General features: G+C 44.3%; 1 protein-coding gene across 1 annotated transcript in view; it reads left to right on the top strand.

Annotated features, from left to right (window-relative positions):
• The window catches only part of EPS8L2 (EPS8 like 2), a 151470-nt gene that overhangs the window by 53056 nt on the left and 78713 nt on the right, over positions 1 to 19701 (top strand). The window contains exon 4 of the mRNA XM_053284696.1: positions 412 to 467. Within this exon, the coding sequence (XP_053140671.1) occupies positions 412 to 467 (56 nt within the window). The remainder of the gene's footprint in view (positions 1 to 411; positions 468 to 19701) is intronic.

The raw sequence follows: 19701 nt of genomic DNA, 5'->3' as shown, positions 1-19701 counted from the left end.
GCTCCCATAATCCCCAGCCCCAGTGGCCTTTGGTTGGGGATTATGGGAGTTGGTCCAATAACATCTGGGGACCCAATGTTGGGAATCCCTGCTCTAGAGAAAGGAGCTTCAATATCCAGGATTGGGGAAGATCCTGAATATTCAAAGAAATGTGGGATCTCCTAGTCCACATGTTTAAGTTCTTGGTGTGGTAAGAGGAGCAGGAAGGAAGCCTGTGAGCCCAAGGCCTGTTTTTGATGATTTAGTTTGTAGAAGATGGTGGGGTAGTTATCCAGAATTAACCCAAGTCTCTGTAACTATACTGGCTCTTAAGCTGCTTATCATCTGTGCTGATGAAATAAATACTGAAATATGTTAATGAAAAACCTTGGCTTGTTTTTGACAGTTGTTTTATTTTCTCTGCTTTTGCAGTGGCAGCATGGGCAAAGCAGATGGAGCTGCTAAGATGAGCGCAAAAGATTTATATGGTAAGGGCCCACCATTGAAACACTTTGTTGATTATGTTTGTCAGACTACAGGATGCTAGATTCAGCTTTGTATCTAGGGAGGCAAAAAGTAAGTTTATGATATTGCATTTAATTAGCCCTGTTCAGGCATGATGTAAGCTAGGGAATACTGTACTTATTTATTCATTTATTTATTCGTTTGTTTGTTTGTTTATTTTACATTTATATCCTGCTCTTCTTTTGAGGAGCTCAGAGTGGTGTACATGCTTATTTTTATCCTCACAACAACCCTGTGAGGTAGGTTAGGCTGAAAGATACATGACTGGCCCAGAGTCACCCAGTGAGTTTCATGGTTGAATAAGGATTCGAACTCGGGTCTTCCCCGTCCTAGTCCAACACTCTAACAGGCTTGCGGTGATCTCTCTGTGAACTGCACAGGTTCACCTAGCAGTTCACAACAGCCACTAGGCCGAAAGGACATGCCCAGAGGAGGGAGGACGATGACTGCTAGGCTCACCCGCCCCCCCGCCCCCAGCAGCCACCCTTTGGCCATGCAGCGGCTTTGATTTTTTAAAAAAACGCATAGGTTAGCGGCAGCGGGCGGGCTTGGGTGGCTGTAGGAGGCCCCCTGGCCATTTGGAGGGGCCCCCGCACCGTGGAGGCCACGGACCAGGTCCCCAAGGTCTGGGGGTTAGAGCACCTCTACCCATAACCCAACCCCCACATGCCCTCCCCCAACAAATGATCTATTTCTATTACTTGCATTTTAAGGAAATAGGAAGATGCCTTGTACTGAGTCAGACTATTGGTTTGTCTAGCTCAGTACTATTGTCTACACCAACTTCAGCCTTCAGCTGAGGGAGGTGTAGCCAGTTAGCCAGGAGAGGAGGTGTGGCACAAGGCTGGCAGCAGCATTGTGAGCTGCCTTGTACTGAGATCCATCTCGCTCAGTATTATCTACACCAGGCCTGCTCAACTTAGGCCCCCCGGCTGTTTTTGGATGACAACACCCATAATCCCCAGCCATAGTGACCAATAGTCAGGGATTATGGGAGTTGTAGGCCAACATCTGCAGGAGGGTCAAAGTTGAGCAGCCCTGGTCTACACAGACTGGCAGCAGCTTCAACTCCAAGGTTGCCGGCAAGAATCTCTCTCAGCCCTATCTTGGAGATGCCAGGGAGGGAATTTGGGACCTTCTGCATGCTTGCATGTGGATGTTTTTCACAGAGCAGGGAGGCAGGTGTGGTGCAAGGCAGGAAGCAGCTATATACCAGGTCAGATCACTGGTCCGTCTAGTGCAGTATTGTCTACACACTGACTGGCGGCAGCTCTCTAAGGTTTCAGGCAGGAATCTTTCCCAGCTCTACCTGGAGATGCTTCCAGGGACTGAATCTATGACCTTCTGTGTGTAAGGATGCAGATGCTCTTCCAGTGAGTTATGGCCCCATCTCCTAAGGAGAATGTTTTACAGTGCTCACATGTCATCTCCCATCCAAATGGAAATCAAGGCAGCCCCTGCTTAGCAAAAGGGACCATTCAGGCTTGCTATGGTAATACGATCTCTGCTCCCCAGCTCCCTATGCTTTCTACCAGCCAGACCAGCAACTGGACACATTCAGTTGCATCCAACTGAGAGGCAGCACAGTGTAGTGGTTAGTGTTGAACTAGGATGGGGGTGGGATGGGTTTGAGACCTGGGTTTCAAATCCCCTTTCAGCCATGAATCACTGGGTGACCCTGGGCCAGTCACTTCTCTTTCAGCCTAACCTGCCTCACAGGATTGCAGAGGAATATTGTGGGGAGGTTTGGCACAGATGCCATGGTCAGGGGTATGTGTTTTAGAAGATCAGTAAGTGGGTGGCGGGGTGTGTGAGGGAGGGGGCAGATCCATGGGGAGAGGTGAGGTGCAGCCAGCCAGCTAGGAGGAGGTGTGGTGAGGCAGGCAGCAGGTCCGCTGATCTCTGGGGCCCCGTGGGGCAGCCTCCCCACCTTTTTTTCTGTGCCACTGCTGCCGGCTGCTGCCCCCGCACTCTTCCTGCAACCTAGGGCTGGGAAAAGCTCCAGAACACAGTTCCGGCTCCACTATACCAGTGCACACGTGTTCCCAGGACTCTGGCTGCTCTGCCAAACCTCAAACTCGGTGCTATGTGTGAACCCACCCAGGGAGTCACTGGCTCTAGTATCTTGAGTAGACTGGTGTCACTCCCACATCATAAAATCATGCGCTGAAGAGAGTTTCAATTTGCATTTCAAGCTATTTGCAGGCGACAGTGGCTGTGAGCCCATGTGGCCCAATCTGTGTGTGCAGCAGGCATCCAAAATCTCTTTCTTCTGAAAGTAACCATGTGCATTGCCCAACCAAGCACTCCTGGAATTCAGGGGAATTGGGGGAGTGACAACAGTTGCTTGCTGTGGCCAAGAGTAGAGGGGAAACAGGGAAATCCTAAAGTCTATGTCGGAATGCTTGCATGCGACTACAGTGTTCTGTGGATCACATTGATGGTACTTTGATATTTTTTCAATTGGTTTTTAATCTCTCCGCTGCATTACACTTGTTACTATTGTAACCTCCAGTATGGCTGGACTGCTGAGGATTATCGCTATACTATTAGATTTGCAAATATAACTGAACATTAGACTCCCCAGGACATGTGTATCTTATGGAATTAAAACAGGCTCCCTAAAACATTTGAGTTCCCAGACCAGCTTAAGACAGAAATGTTTACTGTTATTAGCAGTTTAATGGATTATGTTCCTTAATGAGATATTGTGTAACTTCAGAATAGCCAATGTCCTTTTAGATTTTTTTTTTTTTAAGGAAAGGTTTACAAACAGTATTTGGTTCTAGATGGCGGAAGGTCTCTCAGACAAACATGCAGAGTTAAATCCTGAGTTGCCATACATGCTTTTATAGACAGGCCTGGTGTCAGTTGCTGACATGGTAGAGCATCTTTCAGGATGCCACCTGTTGTTGTCACCCATTTTAGGTCAAATCCTCCGTAGCTTCCAACTTTGCTTCCCCTATAGGTGACCCTCCTGGTCCCACATACATTCTTCCCGCACAAGATACCCATTCTTGCCTTGCTGCAGGAGCATGTTCTGGTTGCCAGGGGAATCAGGCCATTGCCTCTTGCCTAGCCTCATCACAGTGCCAAGGGTGGCCCTTCCAAGGGGCAGGGTGGAGCGGTTGCCTCAGCTGCAGGTGTGAGGAGGGGCATAGGAGGCAGTAAGTGCCCACCACAGGCACCACCCAGCCATCCACTGCCAGCACCCTTTCTCACCCTGTTGGGGCATGCCGTTTGTTTTCCCCCTCTCAGCCCGCTGGGGCATTGCTCTTCTCTTCTCCCTGCCCCCCGCCAACTTGAGCTAGAATTGTCCTTGCCACCACTGCCTTGCTTGGTGGCATGGTGTGGGTGTTGCTGCCACTGCTTCGGCAGCATGACCCGAGAATGCTGAGCAGCCACCTGCAGATGTGGGGGCAGGGTGTCATGTTGTCCTTCACTAGCAAAATGGATCGCCTCTGCATAGTGCCTTGTCTCTTGTGCCTCTGTTGCTATCAGATCTGTCCCTGGGGCAACAATGGTGGCACTTCCTGTTTTGCTATTGCTGTGGCAACTCCGGCTTTTACTCCTTTTCCCCTGGCAGGGCAGCTTGTGTTGCAATCTTCCTGTGGGGGAGAAGACAGGTGAGTGGGAAGGAATGAGGCAGAGCTGCAGCTTCATGGGTATTTTAAGGAGACCGGCTGAGGGCATCTTAACTAAAGAGACCACTAAAGCTTGAAGCAGGCACTTTTTACAGGGGTTTGTTTGTTACTGTGGGAAATTCTAGACTTTTACAGTGCACATCATCCTAAACTAGGAGGACAGAAAGCAAACATGCAGTTATGTTAATAACATGCTAGGCCCTTGTTTGTCCTCAACGGGGGAAAGAATTGTGGGGGGTATTTATTTATTTAGAGACAGGCATACAATGAATTCTTCTGAATGCTCTATTCAGCTGAAGTAGACTGGAGAAGCGGCTTTTGATTTTGTCACAATAACAGCAGTGTCATGCTGGGGATCTGTCCCCTACTTGGTGTAAAGCAGGATGAACAGGGGATTAGGCATAAAATATCTTGTTTAACCTGTTTATCAGCTGAAGAAGAATCTGTTTCCTAAAAGTCAGTTTCTACAAGCCATTTGTGTGCAGAATGTCAAGTTTCATTTGCACAGTCAGGCGCCACGTTCTTCGTGTTGTTTGTGTGACCTTCATGGAATGTATGTTCTTATATTTTGTTTGGTAATCATTGTAAGAGCTACTGCGCCTCTTCTTACAATTACAGAGAAGGGCTCCAGGGTGGGCTGTGGGGAGAGCAGGTTAAACTTACCCTCCCCGCAGACGATCACAGTGCCGTTGCTGGGCACGCTCCCTACGGGGAGGGGAGGGGGCCGGGATGTGTCATGCCGGGATGCACTACGTGGTGCATCATGGAGATCCCCCCTCCCATCCCTGGGCTCCCAGCAGTGTGACAGCCATGGCTGCCACATGAGCAAAACAAAACAAAACAAAACAAGGTTAAGGGAGCTCTCTCTCCCTTGATTTCATTTTGAACGGTGGCTAATTAGGTAGGTTTGCTGCTGTTGAGCCGCCGGGATTGGCCCAATCCTGGCGGTTCACAGGTATATGCAAAACCGGGCTGGGCTTCCTTAGCCCAGTTTTGCACACACATGTGAATAGCCTCAATGTTGGCTAGCTGGTGGCATAAGAATTTTAGAATAAATGAATGTAAATAAAAGTTGAACAGATCAGAATCAGTGATATTCTCAATGCTGTGATGATGTTTGCTGCTATACCTGGTGCTATTTTGATAATAGTCTATCCTTTTTATTTATCTGGTAACTGACACCAACAGGATTTAGCTGTTGCCAAGAATCCCCTTTCAGTCTAAGCTGAGCTCATGGTGGGGAAGAGGACACAAGGTTTCAGGGACTCCACAGGTTAGAGAAGAAATGCCCCCTTATGGCCCCCAACAGCTGGGAATCTGGTGGTCCATGGGCCCTCTTGTGGCCCCTCCCTCAAAACACTTGATCTGCCACCAAGTGTGATATGACCAAGCTACATTTAGCAGAAGTGTAGTACGACCAGGAGACGGGAGTAGCATCCTGGGCTCAGACATCATGTGGAACCACAGTTAAAGTTTGATTCTGTGTGACATCCCTGAGCCTCCAGAGCATGGAATCAAACTTTAACCGTAGTTCCTCATTATGGCTGAACTGGTCTACTGTACTTCATGATATACAGAGAAGATAATACTGTCAGAAATGTTTGTGATTAGTTTAAGAAAACTACCCATAGGTGGATTACCACATAGGCAATAGAGGCAATTGCCTACGGTGAGAAATCTTGGGAGAGCGGCAAATTTTGGGGCAGGGGAAAGTTGAATCTTTTTTTTAAAAAAACACAAACTTTAAAAACTGCCACTGCTTGGCGGCGGCAAGAGCTCCTAGTGTCGGGTGCAGGGTGCTGCCTGTCTGGATGGCAGCAGAGATGGCGAGGGGGAAGTTCCCCCTTTTTTCTTCTAAAAGCCACCGCAGCGGCGGGATGGAGGCTGCTGCAGGGAGTGGGAGATGAGGGGAAAGTCCTCCCTTTTACATTAAAATGCTGCTGCCTGCATGGAAAGGAATGGGCTGGTAGCAGCTGTAGCGGGAAGGGTTGTGGTGTCTGGTGGGGGGGGAGCATCTTCCTATATCTCTGCTGCCTGATATAGGTATTTCCCATACCAGTGGGGATTTGAACCGGCAACCTCTGGCTTGATGATTAAGTCATTTCCCTGCTGCGCCATGAAGTGGCTAGTGTATTTGTATGCAATAACATTATTGTATATGCGTGATCCAGTGTAATACAGTGGCTAAGAATGTGAGCTATGTACTAAGAAGTCTCCTGTTTGAATCATGAATATCCTACAAATTCACTAGTAGGCAAACCACTATTTCTTGTCTTAGACCCTCCACCAGCAGTGTGGGGATGAGGATACCTTATGAGGTTGTTGTAAAGATTGTTTAGGTAATGCATATGATGTGCTTTGAACACTCTGAAGTGTTTGTGCTGTTTCTCACATATTGGAGACTTGATGCCACTGGAGAATGAGGAAATACTGTATAATAACCAATTATTTCTTCAGTAGCAACTCCCATAGTAGAAACAAGAGCCGATGAATGACCCTTCATCCTACTTGCATGAATGAATGAGTTACTCTTTCCCTGCCACAAATGTTCCTTTTCTTCCCTTGGGGTCATGAGGGTACTGAATGTTCATTGCCTTTGGCAACCCATCTGAAACACAGGTATCTCCTGCGCTGAACCCCATATTCTAGAAGAGTCGCCAAAGGCACTTGCCGAAAGATCTCTTGGCTTACAGATACAGCAGGTAGCTATCAGGTGACTGCCTCATTCAGTGCACAGCTGCCAGCTGAATAAATGTTAATGTGGGCCATGAATAAATAAAGCTGCTTCTCTGCTTACTGGCTTCTGTTCTGAACCAAGTTGAAAGGACTTTTGGAGGGAAATCCATTATATTCTTGGCATGACCAAGAGAATGTCTGGGGAGGAAGTACTTCACAATAATTAGTGGTTTACACAACAAACTTATTGCTGCCTTTTCGGTCAAATTAGCAGCAGGGCCCCGTAATGGTAAACTCTTTGCAAGGCTTAAGAGAATAATACTCTACTTGCTGAAGAGTTTTCCCTCTGAATCCTTCTACCAAGGAAATGTTCCAGCTCCACAGAGAGGGGAGGAAGTGTGTGTGTGTGTGTGTGTGTGTGTGTGTGTGTGTAAGTAACATGCATCCAATCTCAGAGACTCTACAGCCATCCTTCATAGTCAAAATTATTATTATTTTATTATTTATTTAGATTTATATGTTGCCCTACTCCCATAGGACTCAGGGCGGCTTACAAGCAATAACATACAAAGCAACACAGTTCAATAAAATACAACATACATAACATCATAACCACAACCCCATACAGTACTCGTTACAAGACATAATAACTATGGATTACCAGATCACTCTATGACCAGCTATCTCAGCGACCGAATACCCGATGGAACATTTCCGTCTTGCATGCCTTACAGAAAGCCAACAAATCATGGAGAGCTCTGATATTATCCAGGAGACCGTTCCATAGAGCCGGGGCCACCACTGAGAAGGCCCTAGCTCTCGTTGATTGCAGTTGAACATTCCTAGGGCCCGGGATCACCAAGGTATTACTTGGGGCTGATCTCAGGACCCGGCGAGGGACATATCAGACAAGGTGGTCCTGGAGGTATGGAGGACCCATACCATGTAGGGCTTTAAATGTTAAAGTTAATAACTTAAACTTAACCCGGGACTCAACCGGCAACCAGTGCAGTTGAACGAGCAAAGGTGTCACATGTGCTCACCAAGACGCCTTAGTAAGGACCTTGGCCACTGCATTCTGCACCAGTTGCAATCTCTGAGTTAGGTGCAGTGGCAACCACACATAAAGTGAGTTGCAATAATCTAACCTAGAAGTGACTGTCGCATGGATCATAGTAGCCAAATCTGGAGGGGACAGATAAGGGGCTAGCCGCCGTATTTGGCGTAACTGGAAAAAGACCTTTCGAGCGACGTCCATGATCTGAGCCTTTATATTCAAAGAGGCATCAAGAATCACACCCAGACTCTTTACTGTAGGCTGAGGTATCAAACAAGCACCTTCAAGGGTTGGTAATTGGATACTCACCCCTGACCTCTTCGGGCCCATCCACAGAACTTTAGTCTTATCTGGATTAAGCCGTAGACGACTTTGCTTCAGCCAGTCTACGACTGCCTCCAAGCACCTGGTCAGCTGAGCTATGGTGTCCTCGGCCCTGCCATCCATCAGCAGAAAAAGCTGGGTGTCATCCGCATATTGATGGCACCCTAGCCCAAAACTCCACACCAGCTTTGCTAAAGGCCACATATAAAAATTGAACAGCAAGGGCGAGAGAATAGCCTCCTGAGGGATGCCACATGTTAATACATGACGTGAAGACCTCTCATTGCCCATAGCTACTCTATAACCCCGGCCTTGTAGGAAAGAATGCAGCCACAACAAGGCCACACCTCAAATCCCAGCATCAGCTATGCAGTAGATCAGAATATCATGGTCCACAATGTCAAATGCTGCTGTAAGATCTAACAGCAACAGCAGTGCCGACCCTCCCTTATCAAGTTGGCGACGGAGATCATCAGCCAGGGCGACAAGGACTGTTTCGACCCCATGCCCAGGCCGAAACCCAGACTGGAAGGGATCGAGAACTTCTGCATCCTCCAAAAACATCTGAAGCTGTACTGCTACCGCTCGCTTTATCACTTGGATCTCAGTCCTCATAAGGTTCATCTTCTAAAAAGTGAGGGAGGTGAACAAAGAGAATTGGAAGGGTACTGTGTTGTGATTGCTACATCTCTGTTTGTAGCTGCTGTATAGAACCAAGTGATATGGTGGCAGAAAGATTCCAAACTACATTAGACAATAGAGATGGTGGGGAGGGGGAAAGAAGGGTCAGGAGCAACAACAAAAAAAGATGAGGAAAAGTAAGATTTTAAACTGTGTGCCTGTGTGTGTGCATGCACGTGCATACACATGCGCCTGTCTGCATAAAGATGTTTTTATTGTTAAATGTTTGGCACTCACTTCACTCACTTGCTTACTCGCTCACTCACTGATGAAGGTAGCCACACTGTTAAAGTGCTTTTTATAATAGATAGAAAGCTGAAATGTAGTACACAAAGTCCAATACACTTTGATTACTACTCTAGTCTTAAAATGGGATATGTTAACCTCTCTATCAAAACTTGTAATATGAAGTCTGCCTCAGAACCCCAGGGCAGAACAAGTGGGGTGGGATATTTGGCTGTGAGATTTCTCCCTTCAAGCATCAGAAGCAACTTCAGATTGGAGGAAGGCAGCCAGGAACATAGATCTGCAAATGGGGCAAGATGTGCATGTGTTGGACTTATCCTTTCATGTGCTTTAAGTATCTTTGGATGAGATTGGTGGGAGAAATTTGCAGTCGTCTCCAGGAAGGGATTTGTTTGCAGAATTCAACCCACTCCCCTCGTGCTCATTTCCTTGCCCTGCAGTGCTATACCTAGATTGATAGAATAAGTGCCGTCAAGTCAGAGTCGACTCTTAGCGACCACATAGATAGATTCTCTCCAGGATGATCTGTCTTCAACTTGGTCTTTAAGGTCTCTCAGTGGTTCATTCATTGCTGTCGTAATCGAGTCCATCCACCTTGCTGCTGGTCATCCTCTTCTTCTCTTTCCTTCAACTTTTCCTAGCATTATGGACTTCTCAAGGGAGCTGGGATTTTGCACAATGTGTCCAAAGTATGATAGGTAATAGCTACACCTATAACCCGCTCTTTATCCCCTTCTTTATCCCCTTAACTATTCAAAAGAGGATTTGTATATATGTTTGTGTAAATGGAGATTCTGATATAAATACTAAATCACCTAACTAGTCCCGTTATAACTTTAAAAAAAATAGATGCACATTTTCCTATTGGGCATCCTTTTTCCTTATTGGCTTAGTTACAACAGCATAGAAGATCGAAACATTAGCTTTTCACATTTGTCACAATTGAAAGTGTCCAGTGTGGAGTGGATGCCAGGAGGTACTTTACCTGTGGCAGGGAAACCAAGTGAAGGAACATGGAGCTAAGGAGTAACTGCCTGCCCAGCAAGGGAAGATCACTTGACACAAGAAACTGCATGTAACCCAAGAAAGGCTTTAGTACTGTAACAGAACACTGTAGGCTAGCATGAGAGGCACAGTCATTCCCACATGTCTGTCCAGGATCAAAATGTATGCTTTCTGGATGCTTCACACCTTTTTAGTGCTTTCCTTGTCATGAGCTCATACGTGGCATAGAAGACTGAAAAAGCCATCTAGTCCAATCCTCAGGTTTGTGACAGAGTTGGTCAACCCCAGCACAGTGGTTTTCCCTGCGGCGGCTGCTAGTTGTCTGCCTTGTGTTCTCCCCCTGCTAAATATAAGAGGTGCCTTTTAAAAGGTGACTCTTTGCAACTGCCAGGAGTTAGCAGATGTTGTGTCTCATCCTCATGGTGTTCTTATGAACTTAAAGGGGAGAGCAGTGTTCCTTGCCCTGAACTCTGTGGAGGAAGGGTGGGATAAAAAATTATGTGAGTTAACCAAGGAAGCCAACTGATTGCTTCAGAAATAAGATACAATTATCCAAACAGCAAGTACTCTTTGGATTAGTTGTCTTCACTCACTGAGGGTCAAACTAGACATGCAAGCAAATGTGTATTGAAGAAGAGTGCTTCTAACCAGAAGTGCCTTCTCTCTAACCCAATAACTGCAGAAGTGGGGAGAAGCTTGATTGGGACCACAGTGTGCAGAGAAAGGGAGTCTATTGAAATAATTCGTTTGGGAGCAGATGGCTGCTTCAGGAGGACTTTGGACAGGAAAACAGCATGTGGGTCACGCAGTTCTTTGGGATGAAAGAAGATATACTTTCATTTGGAAGAAGCATGGCTTTTAGCATTTGTTGGTGTGTGCAGCTAATCTGAGCTTGATTCCCAGTGTCTTGCTGAATATTGCTTGTGAAAGACTACTCACATAAACATTAAGGTAACTTATTGAGCAAACTGCATGATCATCTATCCCAGCATGCAACTCCTCCTTCCTTTCTCCTTTTGGTGCTTAACTTTCTGTGAGGTGCTATCTCTAAAGCGATTACCACATTTTCCTAGAGCATATATTTGTATAGGACATTACAAAATTGTGACAGGAGTACAGCAACAGATCATAGTAAGCAAGCTGGCCCACTGACAGAAACTTATTTTAAATACTTGTTTTTAAGGCAGATGTATGGCCAGAGTCTGAGAAATATATGCAACTCCTCTTTACTGAAAGGTTCAGTTTTATTTTGGTCTCTGACCAGCAATATTCTTATTATTTATTTATTTATTTATTTATTTATTTATTTATTTTTACATTTTATATCCCACTCTTCCTCCAAGGAACCCAGAGGGGTGTACTATATACTTAAGTTTCTCCTCACGACAACCCTGTGAAGTAGGTTAGGCTGAGAGAGAAGTGACTGGCCCAGAGTCACCCAGCTAGTCTCATGGCTGAATGGGGATTTGAACTCGGGTCTCCCCAGTCCTAGTCCAGCATTCTAACCACTACACCACGCTGGCTCTCACAATACAAAGTAGACAGATTAAAAAACTTTAAGCATTAATAACAATTTGTCCTAAAATATAACAATTGGATTAAGTATTAGTCTGTCTGATTCTAATAATTGCCACACAAAATTTGGCTACATTATATGTAATGTCAGAATAATGGTCAGCAAAAAGAACACAAATGAAAAACTCATCTGAAAGGCTTGGAAAATTTCTTAATAAAGGAACTATAAGAGAAGTATGAGAATCGTGATAAAAAGTACAGTATAATAAAACATGCACTATAGATTCAACTGCTCCATCTCCACATGGGCATACCCATTCCTCATAAGGAATCTGATTAAACCTACCCTCTCAGAACTGCTGATGGGAGAGCATTAAAACATGCCAGCAAGAGCATCCTTCTATACTTAGACACTGTTAACATGCTAAGGTACTTAGCTGGTTTGGAGTTATATATTTGGTTCCCAAGGTAAAACTTATTTGTAACAAAACTTAGATTGTTTTGGTGTGCGATGTCTAGGAGCCTTTGTTTGAGGGCTAACTTGGCATGTTCATGGCCCCACACTACCAATAGCTCAGGAGAGAATCCAAGTGAACAGAATTTCTTTTTCACTATTTGTTATTTCCATTGCAATTGAAAGCCATCCTTCAATATCAAGGGTACCAATCCTTTGGGGAGAAAAATAAGCTTTAACCATAAATTACATACCAGTAACCAGACCCTGGTTTCCATACTTAGTACACCTGCCTCTAAACATAAAATCACATTAGGCACCCAGCAAGGCACTTGATATAAGCTTCTCAAAAACTTGGTCTGGGTTGTTTCTAAGACCGCAAGATTGGAGTATAAGATGATTTGGGCACCATATATGGGCTAGTGCTTTAGCTTCATATAGTTTGATAGCAGCCAGGATAAAATGTCCACCTCTAGTTTGAGGGGGGAAGTCAAGATTTATTTTATTTATTTATTTCAGTCAAGATTGCTGAAATACTACTTTGGTTGTTTTGCATTACACTTTTTATGCACATTTACACTACCTTTTGCTTGGAAAAATCACCCCTATATATTTAAAATGGTCAACTTTGCTTGATTTTAAATCCATCAGTACTCCAGTTCAGCTTCTTGGGGGACTTTGCAAACATCATGATTTTAGTTCTTTGGTACATGTGCCTACAGAGAATCTTTCCTGTAGTAGCATGCAAGAGCCTGCAGTGCTGCTCTTAACCCATTGGGCGACAGGGATAAAATCACATCATTACCCACATAAAGGAGCACACACATGTGCTTAGATACTAATTTTGGAAGAGGAGGCTCTAAATGACTTAACCTTTCCACCAAGAAATTTATATAAAATTAAATAAAAGGGACTAAAATGCAACCCTGCCATACTCCTTTCTGGATAAGAATCTCTTCTGAAAGCTGTTCATGTGCATTGCATCTAGCTCGCAAACAGGTGTTGTCATACAATTTGTAAATAAGAAGCAATTCTCTGTTGTTATCTGTTCTGATGGGCACCACCATACCATGCTGTGGGTCAAAAGGAGTTGCCCAAATCCAAGTTAAGCAAGGCAGCAAGGAAGCTCTAAAAGGAAGCTGTTGAGCTAGCAGAAGGCTGGTGCTGACTGAGGCTTTAAGTTGCTTTTGAGAATCCCACCCCTCAGTAGATCTCTATTCAGGATCAACCTGAGTTGGCCTGGCCTCCCTGCAAGGAGGCCCCTGATGAAGGCCCTGAGCAGCCCCGTGAGCACTCCACCCTCAGGGATTAGAGGGAATGAATGAGGCTCTGATTAAGAGGCAGGAATCCTGTTGGGGGGCACTAGGTCAGCAGCTCTCTAGGGCTCTTCTGAGCGGGCAATCAACTCCAGCTGCTGCAGCCATAAAGTAATTGAGGGGTTGTTATTGGGCCCAGGGATACAGGCCGGGGGTTGGGCTCCTTTCCCTCTTTTCACATTTCTAACCCCTACAACGTGAACTGTAAAACCATGCTGTTTATTAATGTGGTATTTGTAACCAGAGTTACAGCATCTCTGTAGGAAGGCACCATCCCTTGCATAACAACAAACTTGGGTTGGCCACTCAATAGACAGCTACCCATAGCCAATCCTGCCCCTTTGTTGAGGGTTTTGGTGCAATACTGTGTTTCAGATGTTTGTCTGTCACATTCCTCCTGCTTAAAAATAAAAAATAGAAATCTTAGGTACAGTATATACCTAAAAAGATAATATGCAAAGAGGCCGAAGGCACAAGTATGTATGTAGAGTAGGAAAAAGACTAAAGCCTCAGTGCGTACCTACAGCATTGTGTATTAATTATTCTTGACCCTGCGCTCCTGGAGTTGCAGAATAACAAATAGAGTAAACTCTAGCCACCCCATAACATTTGTACTCTGGGTGGTTCACAAAGTAAAACAAAAGACAGTAGGGGGAAAACATACAATTCAAAGAAGACACAGAATTCAAGAAACCAAATCTGGAAAGCCTTCCAATGGCATCTCCTCCCCCACCCAGTTGTAATCTGGCGTAGCCTTTTTTACAGTTCTGTTTGTTATATTTCTCTCTCTAAATGAATGATGTCTTTAAGAATACAAAAGCAGCTCTTCAGCTTTAGTTAATGAAGTCATTCTCACTACCAGGCAGCAGGGCAGGGAAGGCTGCAGAAGCCTGCCTTCCCTACAGACTATCACCAAGGACTGTCTGGGTGGTTCTCTGCTGCCTCAAGAAACACAGAGGTGCAGGGGCTGGGACGCATTGTCCTGCCCCCCAGAAATGCCACAATGTTGTGGGGATCCCCCCCATCAATGGGTGGGTTTCTGTTAGTGTGTCACCACCAGATGAAAGCTGCCAGTGCTGATACACAGTCACAAACACAGCCAAGGGAGTGCTTGCTCCCTTAACCCCATTTAAGAAGCAGACTTCCTTGGTAGGTTTGCCACTGGGAGCCGTTCACTTCCCGTGGGTTTTCATAGGCAGCCAAGCCTGGGCTTAGCTGTCCTAGCCCAGTCGGTTGCTCATGAGAACAGCCTCGATGTACATATATATCTCCTCTATGTGATCATTAATTAATGATTTTGGTTAAATGTATGCATGTGACATAAGCATGAACTTATGGCTACAGCAGAAATATGAAATCCCTCAACGTGCCATGCTTTTCATACTGATCTGAATAAGATTTTATTTTATTTTATTATTACACTTGTATACCGCCCCAAACTCGTGTTTCTGGGTGGTTCACAATGATAAAACAGTTAAAAACACATATTAAAAACACATAAAAGCAATTAAAAACTAACAATTTACACATCGGTCACAGAATTAACATATACATTATCATGAAGCTGAAAAAGCCTGAGTAAAAAGATGGGTTTTAAAATTTTTTTTAAAATGGTCAGAGATGGGGAGGATTGTATCTCAATAGGGAGCGCATTCCATAGTCCCAGGGCAGCAACCAAGAAGGTCCGTCTCCGTGTGGCCACCAGACGAACTGGCGGCAACTGGAGGCGGAACTCCACAGACGACCGCAATGGACGGTGGGGCTCATAGTGAAGAAGACGTTCTCTCAGATAACCAGGTCCTAAACCATTTAGGGCTTTATAGGTTATAACTAGCTCTTTGTATTTTGCCTGGAAACTTATCGGCAGCCAGTGTAACTCCATCAGCAGAGGTGTAATGTGGTCTCTCCGAGATGACCGAGAGACCAGCCTGGCTGCCGCATTCTGAACCAACTGAAGTTTCTGGACTAAGTACAAAGGCAGCCCCACGTAGAGCGCATTACAGAAGTCAGGTCTGGAGGTTACCAACAAATGTACCACTGTTTTGGGGTTGTTAAAAAAAAAAAATCTGCTTTGGGTGTTGTTGTTTTAAATAGTGTTTTCCATAGAATGGTGTGTTATTTTTAAGTTGTATAACGGGGGAAGGAGATGTTCTTATATTGTAATATGCCTTGAATCTTTGGGATAGGAAGGGAATAAAAATAGCATCAGCAGCATGACTGCCATGGGGTATAGTTTACCAGGAAGCAAACCTACTTGAGTCCCATTGATAAGCTTCCATTCATTTCAAAGGGGATTATTTAGAAGAACCACCTGAAGCATTGTGACCTGGGCCAGAACTTGCCAAAGTTTGGGGGAGAGGTGGACGGGGAGTAGAGAAGAGATCGGTAGCCTCTCAGTCCAGTACTGTTAAAGTTTTGTCTCATTGCTTGATGCTCTTGACAGGTTCCTTGGCTGCTAGCACCAATCTCTTTCTTTTAAATTCTTTCTTGAGCTTGAATTGGTACTCTGACACTGGAACTTTGTGCCAGTTCTAAGTAGACATAGACTGTTCCTGAATCTGTATTAGGATCCCAATCCTGAAAGGATATACAGTTTTAACCTTGCCTCCTATCTTAATCCTGGCTGATGGGACTCCATGAATCAACAGCATCTAATAAACACTTAAACATGTAGTTTGTTTGTTTGTTTGTTTGTTTGTTCAATTTTTAGACCACCCTTACAAAATAGCTCAGGGCGGTTCACAAACATCATAAAACAGTTAAAATCAATCAATCACCGGGCATAAAAAATTTAAAAATACAATAAAACAGCTAAAAAGTAAAACAATTCAAAACCTTATAAAAACCCGATACATTAAAGACCCTTTAAAACAATTTAAGTACACTGGAAGGCCAGGTCGAACAGGTAGGTCTTTAGGGCTCTCCTAAATTCCAATAAAGAATTCAAATTACGGATGACTGCAGAGAGCGCATTCCACAGTCTAGGAGCGGCCACAGGGAAGGCCCACCTCTGGGTTGCCACCAGATGAGCCAGTCCTCCTCAGATGATCTTAGCGTGTGGTGGGGATCAGACCGAAGAAGGCACTCTCTAAGGTTTTTGCAGTCCATCCCCACTTAAATAAACATTAGGGTTGTGATTGGCTGCAGCAGGATGTGGATTATGTCCTGTGTCTTGGGATTCTCCTACAATCAGTGAAAATTTTCCTAAGTAGTCATGGGATCATGGACAAATCACTTCAGTATTGCTGTGTTTTCTCTTTTCAACTTAACTGTAAGAGCTTTGACACACAAGGGCACTGTTTTTACAATTGCAGAGGAGAGGAGTAAATTGACAGTTTTCACAATGAAGAGAGGCAAGGAGCACTGCCCCTCCAAGGATCTATATTAGAGCTAGAGAGATTTGGCTTATTCATCAGTGATCTGAAGTTTGGGATGAGCTGTGAGGTAGCCATGCTTACAAATGATACCAAATTATTCAGTATGGTGAAAACTCTGGCAGACTGTGAAGACTTCAGAAAAAAGATCTTGGGATCATGGTGGATACCTCAGTGAAAAACTCAGTTTGGTATGCAAAAACATTGAGTTGGGGGGTGGGGGCTCATTCCTTGTTAGGAATTACTATATTAAGAAAGAGATGGAAAATAAACCTTTTTAGTTAAGACAAATGAGAGATATGATAGAAGTTTATTACATTATGAATAGGATGGAGAAATTGAATACAGAAAAAAAAATCTCCCCTGTTAAATAGGTGAGACTGTTGTAAAAAGTCTCTACAACTTACCTAACAAGATATTTTGTGTCTGTGGCTTAGAAATCCATGCAACGTCTGCCTGTTAAAATTGTTTCTGAGTAAATGTGCACCCACAAGTGCAAGGCAAAACAAGTCCAAAAAATTATTCTAAAACTTGAGGTCACCCATTGAAATTAAATGGCAGTAGACTGAGGCAGACAAAAGAATTTGCTCTTCACACAGTGCAGTTAGCTGGTGCATAGTTAACTTCTGAAATTCACTGCCTCAAAATGTGGTGATGGGCACTGGATTGGATGCTTTTTAAAACCACTTTGGAAACTTTTGTTGAAAAGCTGTATATAAATATGCATCATATTTGTATTCGTAAAAGGGATTTGAGAAATCCATAGATTCCAGATCTATCAATAGCTATTAGCCATGGAAGCTAAATTCCATTTTTTAGAGGCATTGTACCTCTGAATACCAGTGACTGGAGGAAATGGGGGGAGAACTATGTCTTCATACCTTCCTTGTGGGCATTTTGGAAAGATCTGTCTGACCACTGTTGGAAACAGGATGCTGGACTAGATGGACTCTTACTCTGATACAGAAGGGTTTTGATGGGTTCCTTTTGCAGAGGAAGGTTGGTGCTATAAATTTCACAATGGTCTCATATGGTATCTTGGTGTGACTTGAATGTAGAAGGATAGGATTGATTCCTGAAGCAATCATATAATTCTCCCATATAGTTCTTCTTTTGTACTTATTCCTATAATCACCCTGAGAAAGTTGTTGGTTCAGCCTATCTAGGTTAATAGAATTATGTCACTGGCATGTGTAAGGCACATTAATTCCAGATCCCCCACTCCCTGCTTTGAATAATTCCATTGTTTGTCCTGACATCTCACCCACTGCCACTTTGATTTCTTCTTTCAAACTCTTTTCTCATAAGAGATTACAACTTTAAAATATTCCTCACTCTCTTCTGATGCTGTACTCTTCTCACTGATAACCTTTCTTTTAATGTTTTCATTTTCCTTCCACCTATTTTCATGAGGGAACAGAAATCCAGAGACTTCTTCCAATTCCAGATATGGCTGAAAATAACTACTAAGAGCTATACTGTTTATGTTAATGTATCCAAATAAATGGAAGTCACCTAGCTGCTTGATTATCATTCCTAATGTACCACTTAGCCAGGGCCTGAATTATGGAGGAAAAGTAGAATGATTAAATTCACAAGCCCCACCTCTGATTTCCTCCTGATTTTAAATAAATCATGTTCTCTCATAGCCTTCTGAAAACAGTAGCTTAGGGAGTGTCTTTAACAACTAAGGGGCATGGACCCCTCTGCCCTGTAATTTAAGTACTGCTAACAGTAAAGGGCTACAATTCCATTGCAGTAAGCTAAGGGCAGGAGTTTTAGAAAATTCACATTCTAGGTTGCAGAATGTGACCCCTCCCCAACATCCTTGCTTTTATAGTCCTCCTACCTTCAACGTCTACTGTGGAAACTGGTAACTGGCACCACCACATTGTCTTCTCTTCAAATGTCTGGACTTCTCATCTGCCATCTCGGTTCGTGGTTTCCCATATCCTAGTATCTATGCTATGGATGCTATGTTGTTAGCATCTTTAGCAACTCTTCTGTGGGAGTCCTGATTTAGAACCTCCGCTTTGCCAATGGGAACTTGTAGCCGCAAGTGACTAACACTTTGGTACCAAAGATACTTGTGGCAGTAAAGCACACAGATCTCATGCACCAATATAGCTATAGCAGCATCTTGTTCTTGGCAGGTCCATCCTGTTGTGCTACCTGCCAGTTGCAATCCTATTTAAAACGCTTACCATCAGAGTGATGTAGTTGAAATGCCTTTAGGACAGTATTGTCCAAAAATCTGCCCACATCACACACCTGCTGCCTTGCTTCTCTACCAAATTCTGGGTCATGCAGCAACTTTGTGCAACACTACCCTGCTGCAATTAGTGATGGCAGCTGTCCCAGCTTAGTGGTACCACCTCATACTGTTCTGCCAGCATTCTGTCCTGATTTGCGTGCTATGCCAATGCAGCCCCAATTACACATGGGCTGTGACTCTGCACTGGTTTTGTGTTTGCATTACGAAGGCAAGACAAGCACAAGGCACTTTAGTGTTGTGTGGCAACATCCAGACTTGCAATATGGCACTTGGCATCTCAGCCAGAGGACAGCATGCAAACAAGTAACTTCACACTATTGTATGGTTTGGCATGTTAAAAATGTGCAGAGCTTTTTCACTGCATGCAGGCCTCACACAAGGAGGAGGAAATGTTGGCTGTATTTGTGTTTGCTCTCTTTTGCTTGCTTTATGTCTTTAGCTAATAAACAAAAGAATGCAAGCACTCCACACTGATCCTGGATGATAGAAAGGAATTTTGCAGTACACCTCCTCCTAAAGTCTGCCAGCATACTGTCAATAAAACAGTACATTACTATTGGAACAGTCATAAACTGAGTTTGAGCCAAACTTCCTGAAATCACAGCGTGCATTCCAACTGTGTCTGAAGTG

This window comes from Hemicordylus capensis, chromosome 1 (assembly GCF_027244095.1).
Source record: "Hemicordylus capensis ecotype Gifberg chromosome 1, rHemCap1.1.pri, whole genome shotgun sequence".
Taxonomy (NCBI): Eukaryota; Metazoa; Chordata; class Lepidosauria; order Squamata; family Cordylidae; genus Hemicordylus; species Hemicordylus capensis.
This window is presented reverse-complemented; position numbering and strand designations above follow the sequence as displayed.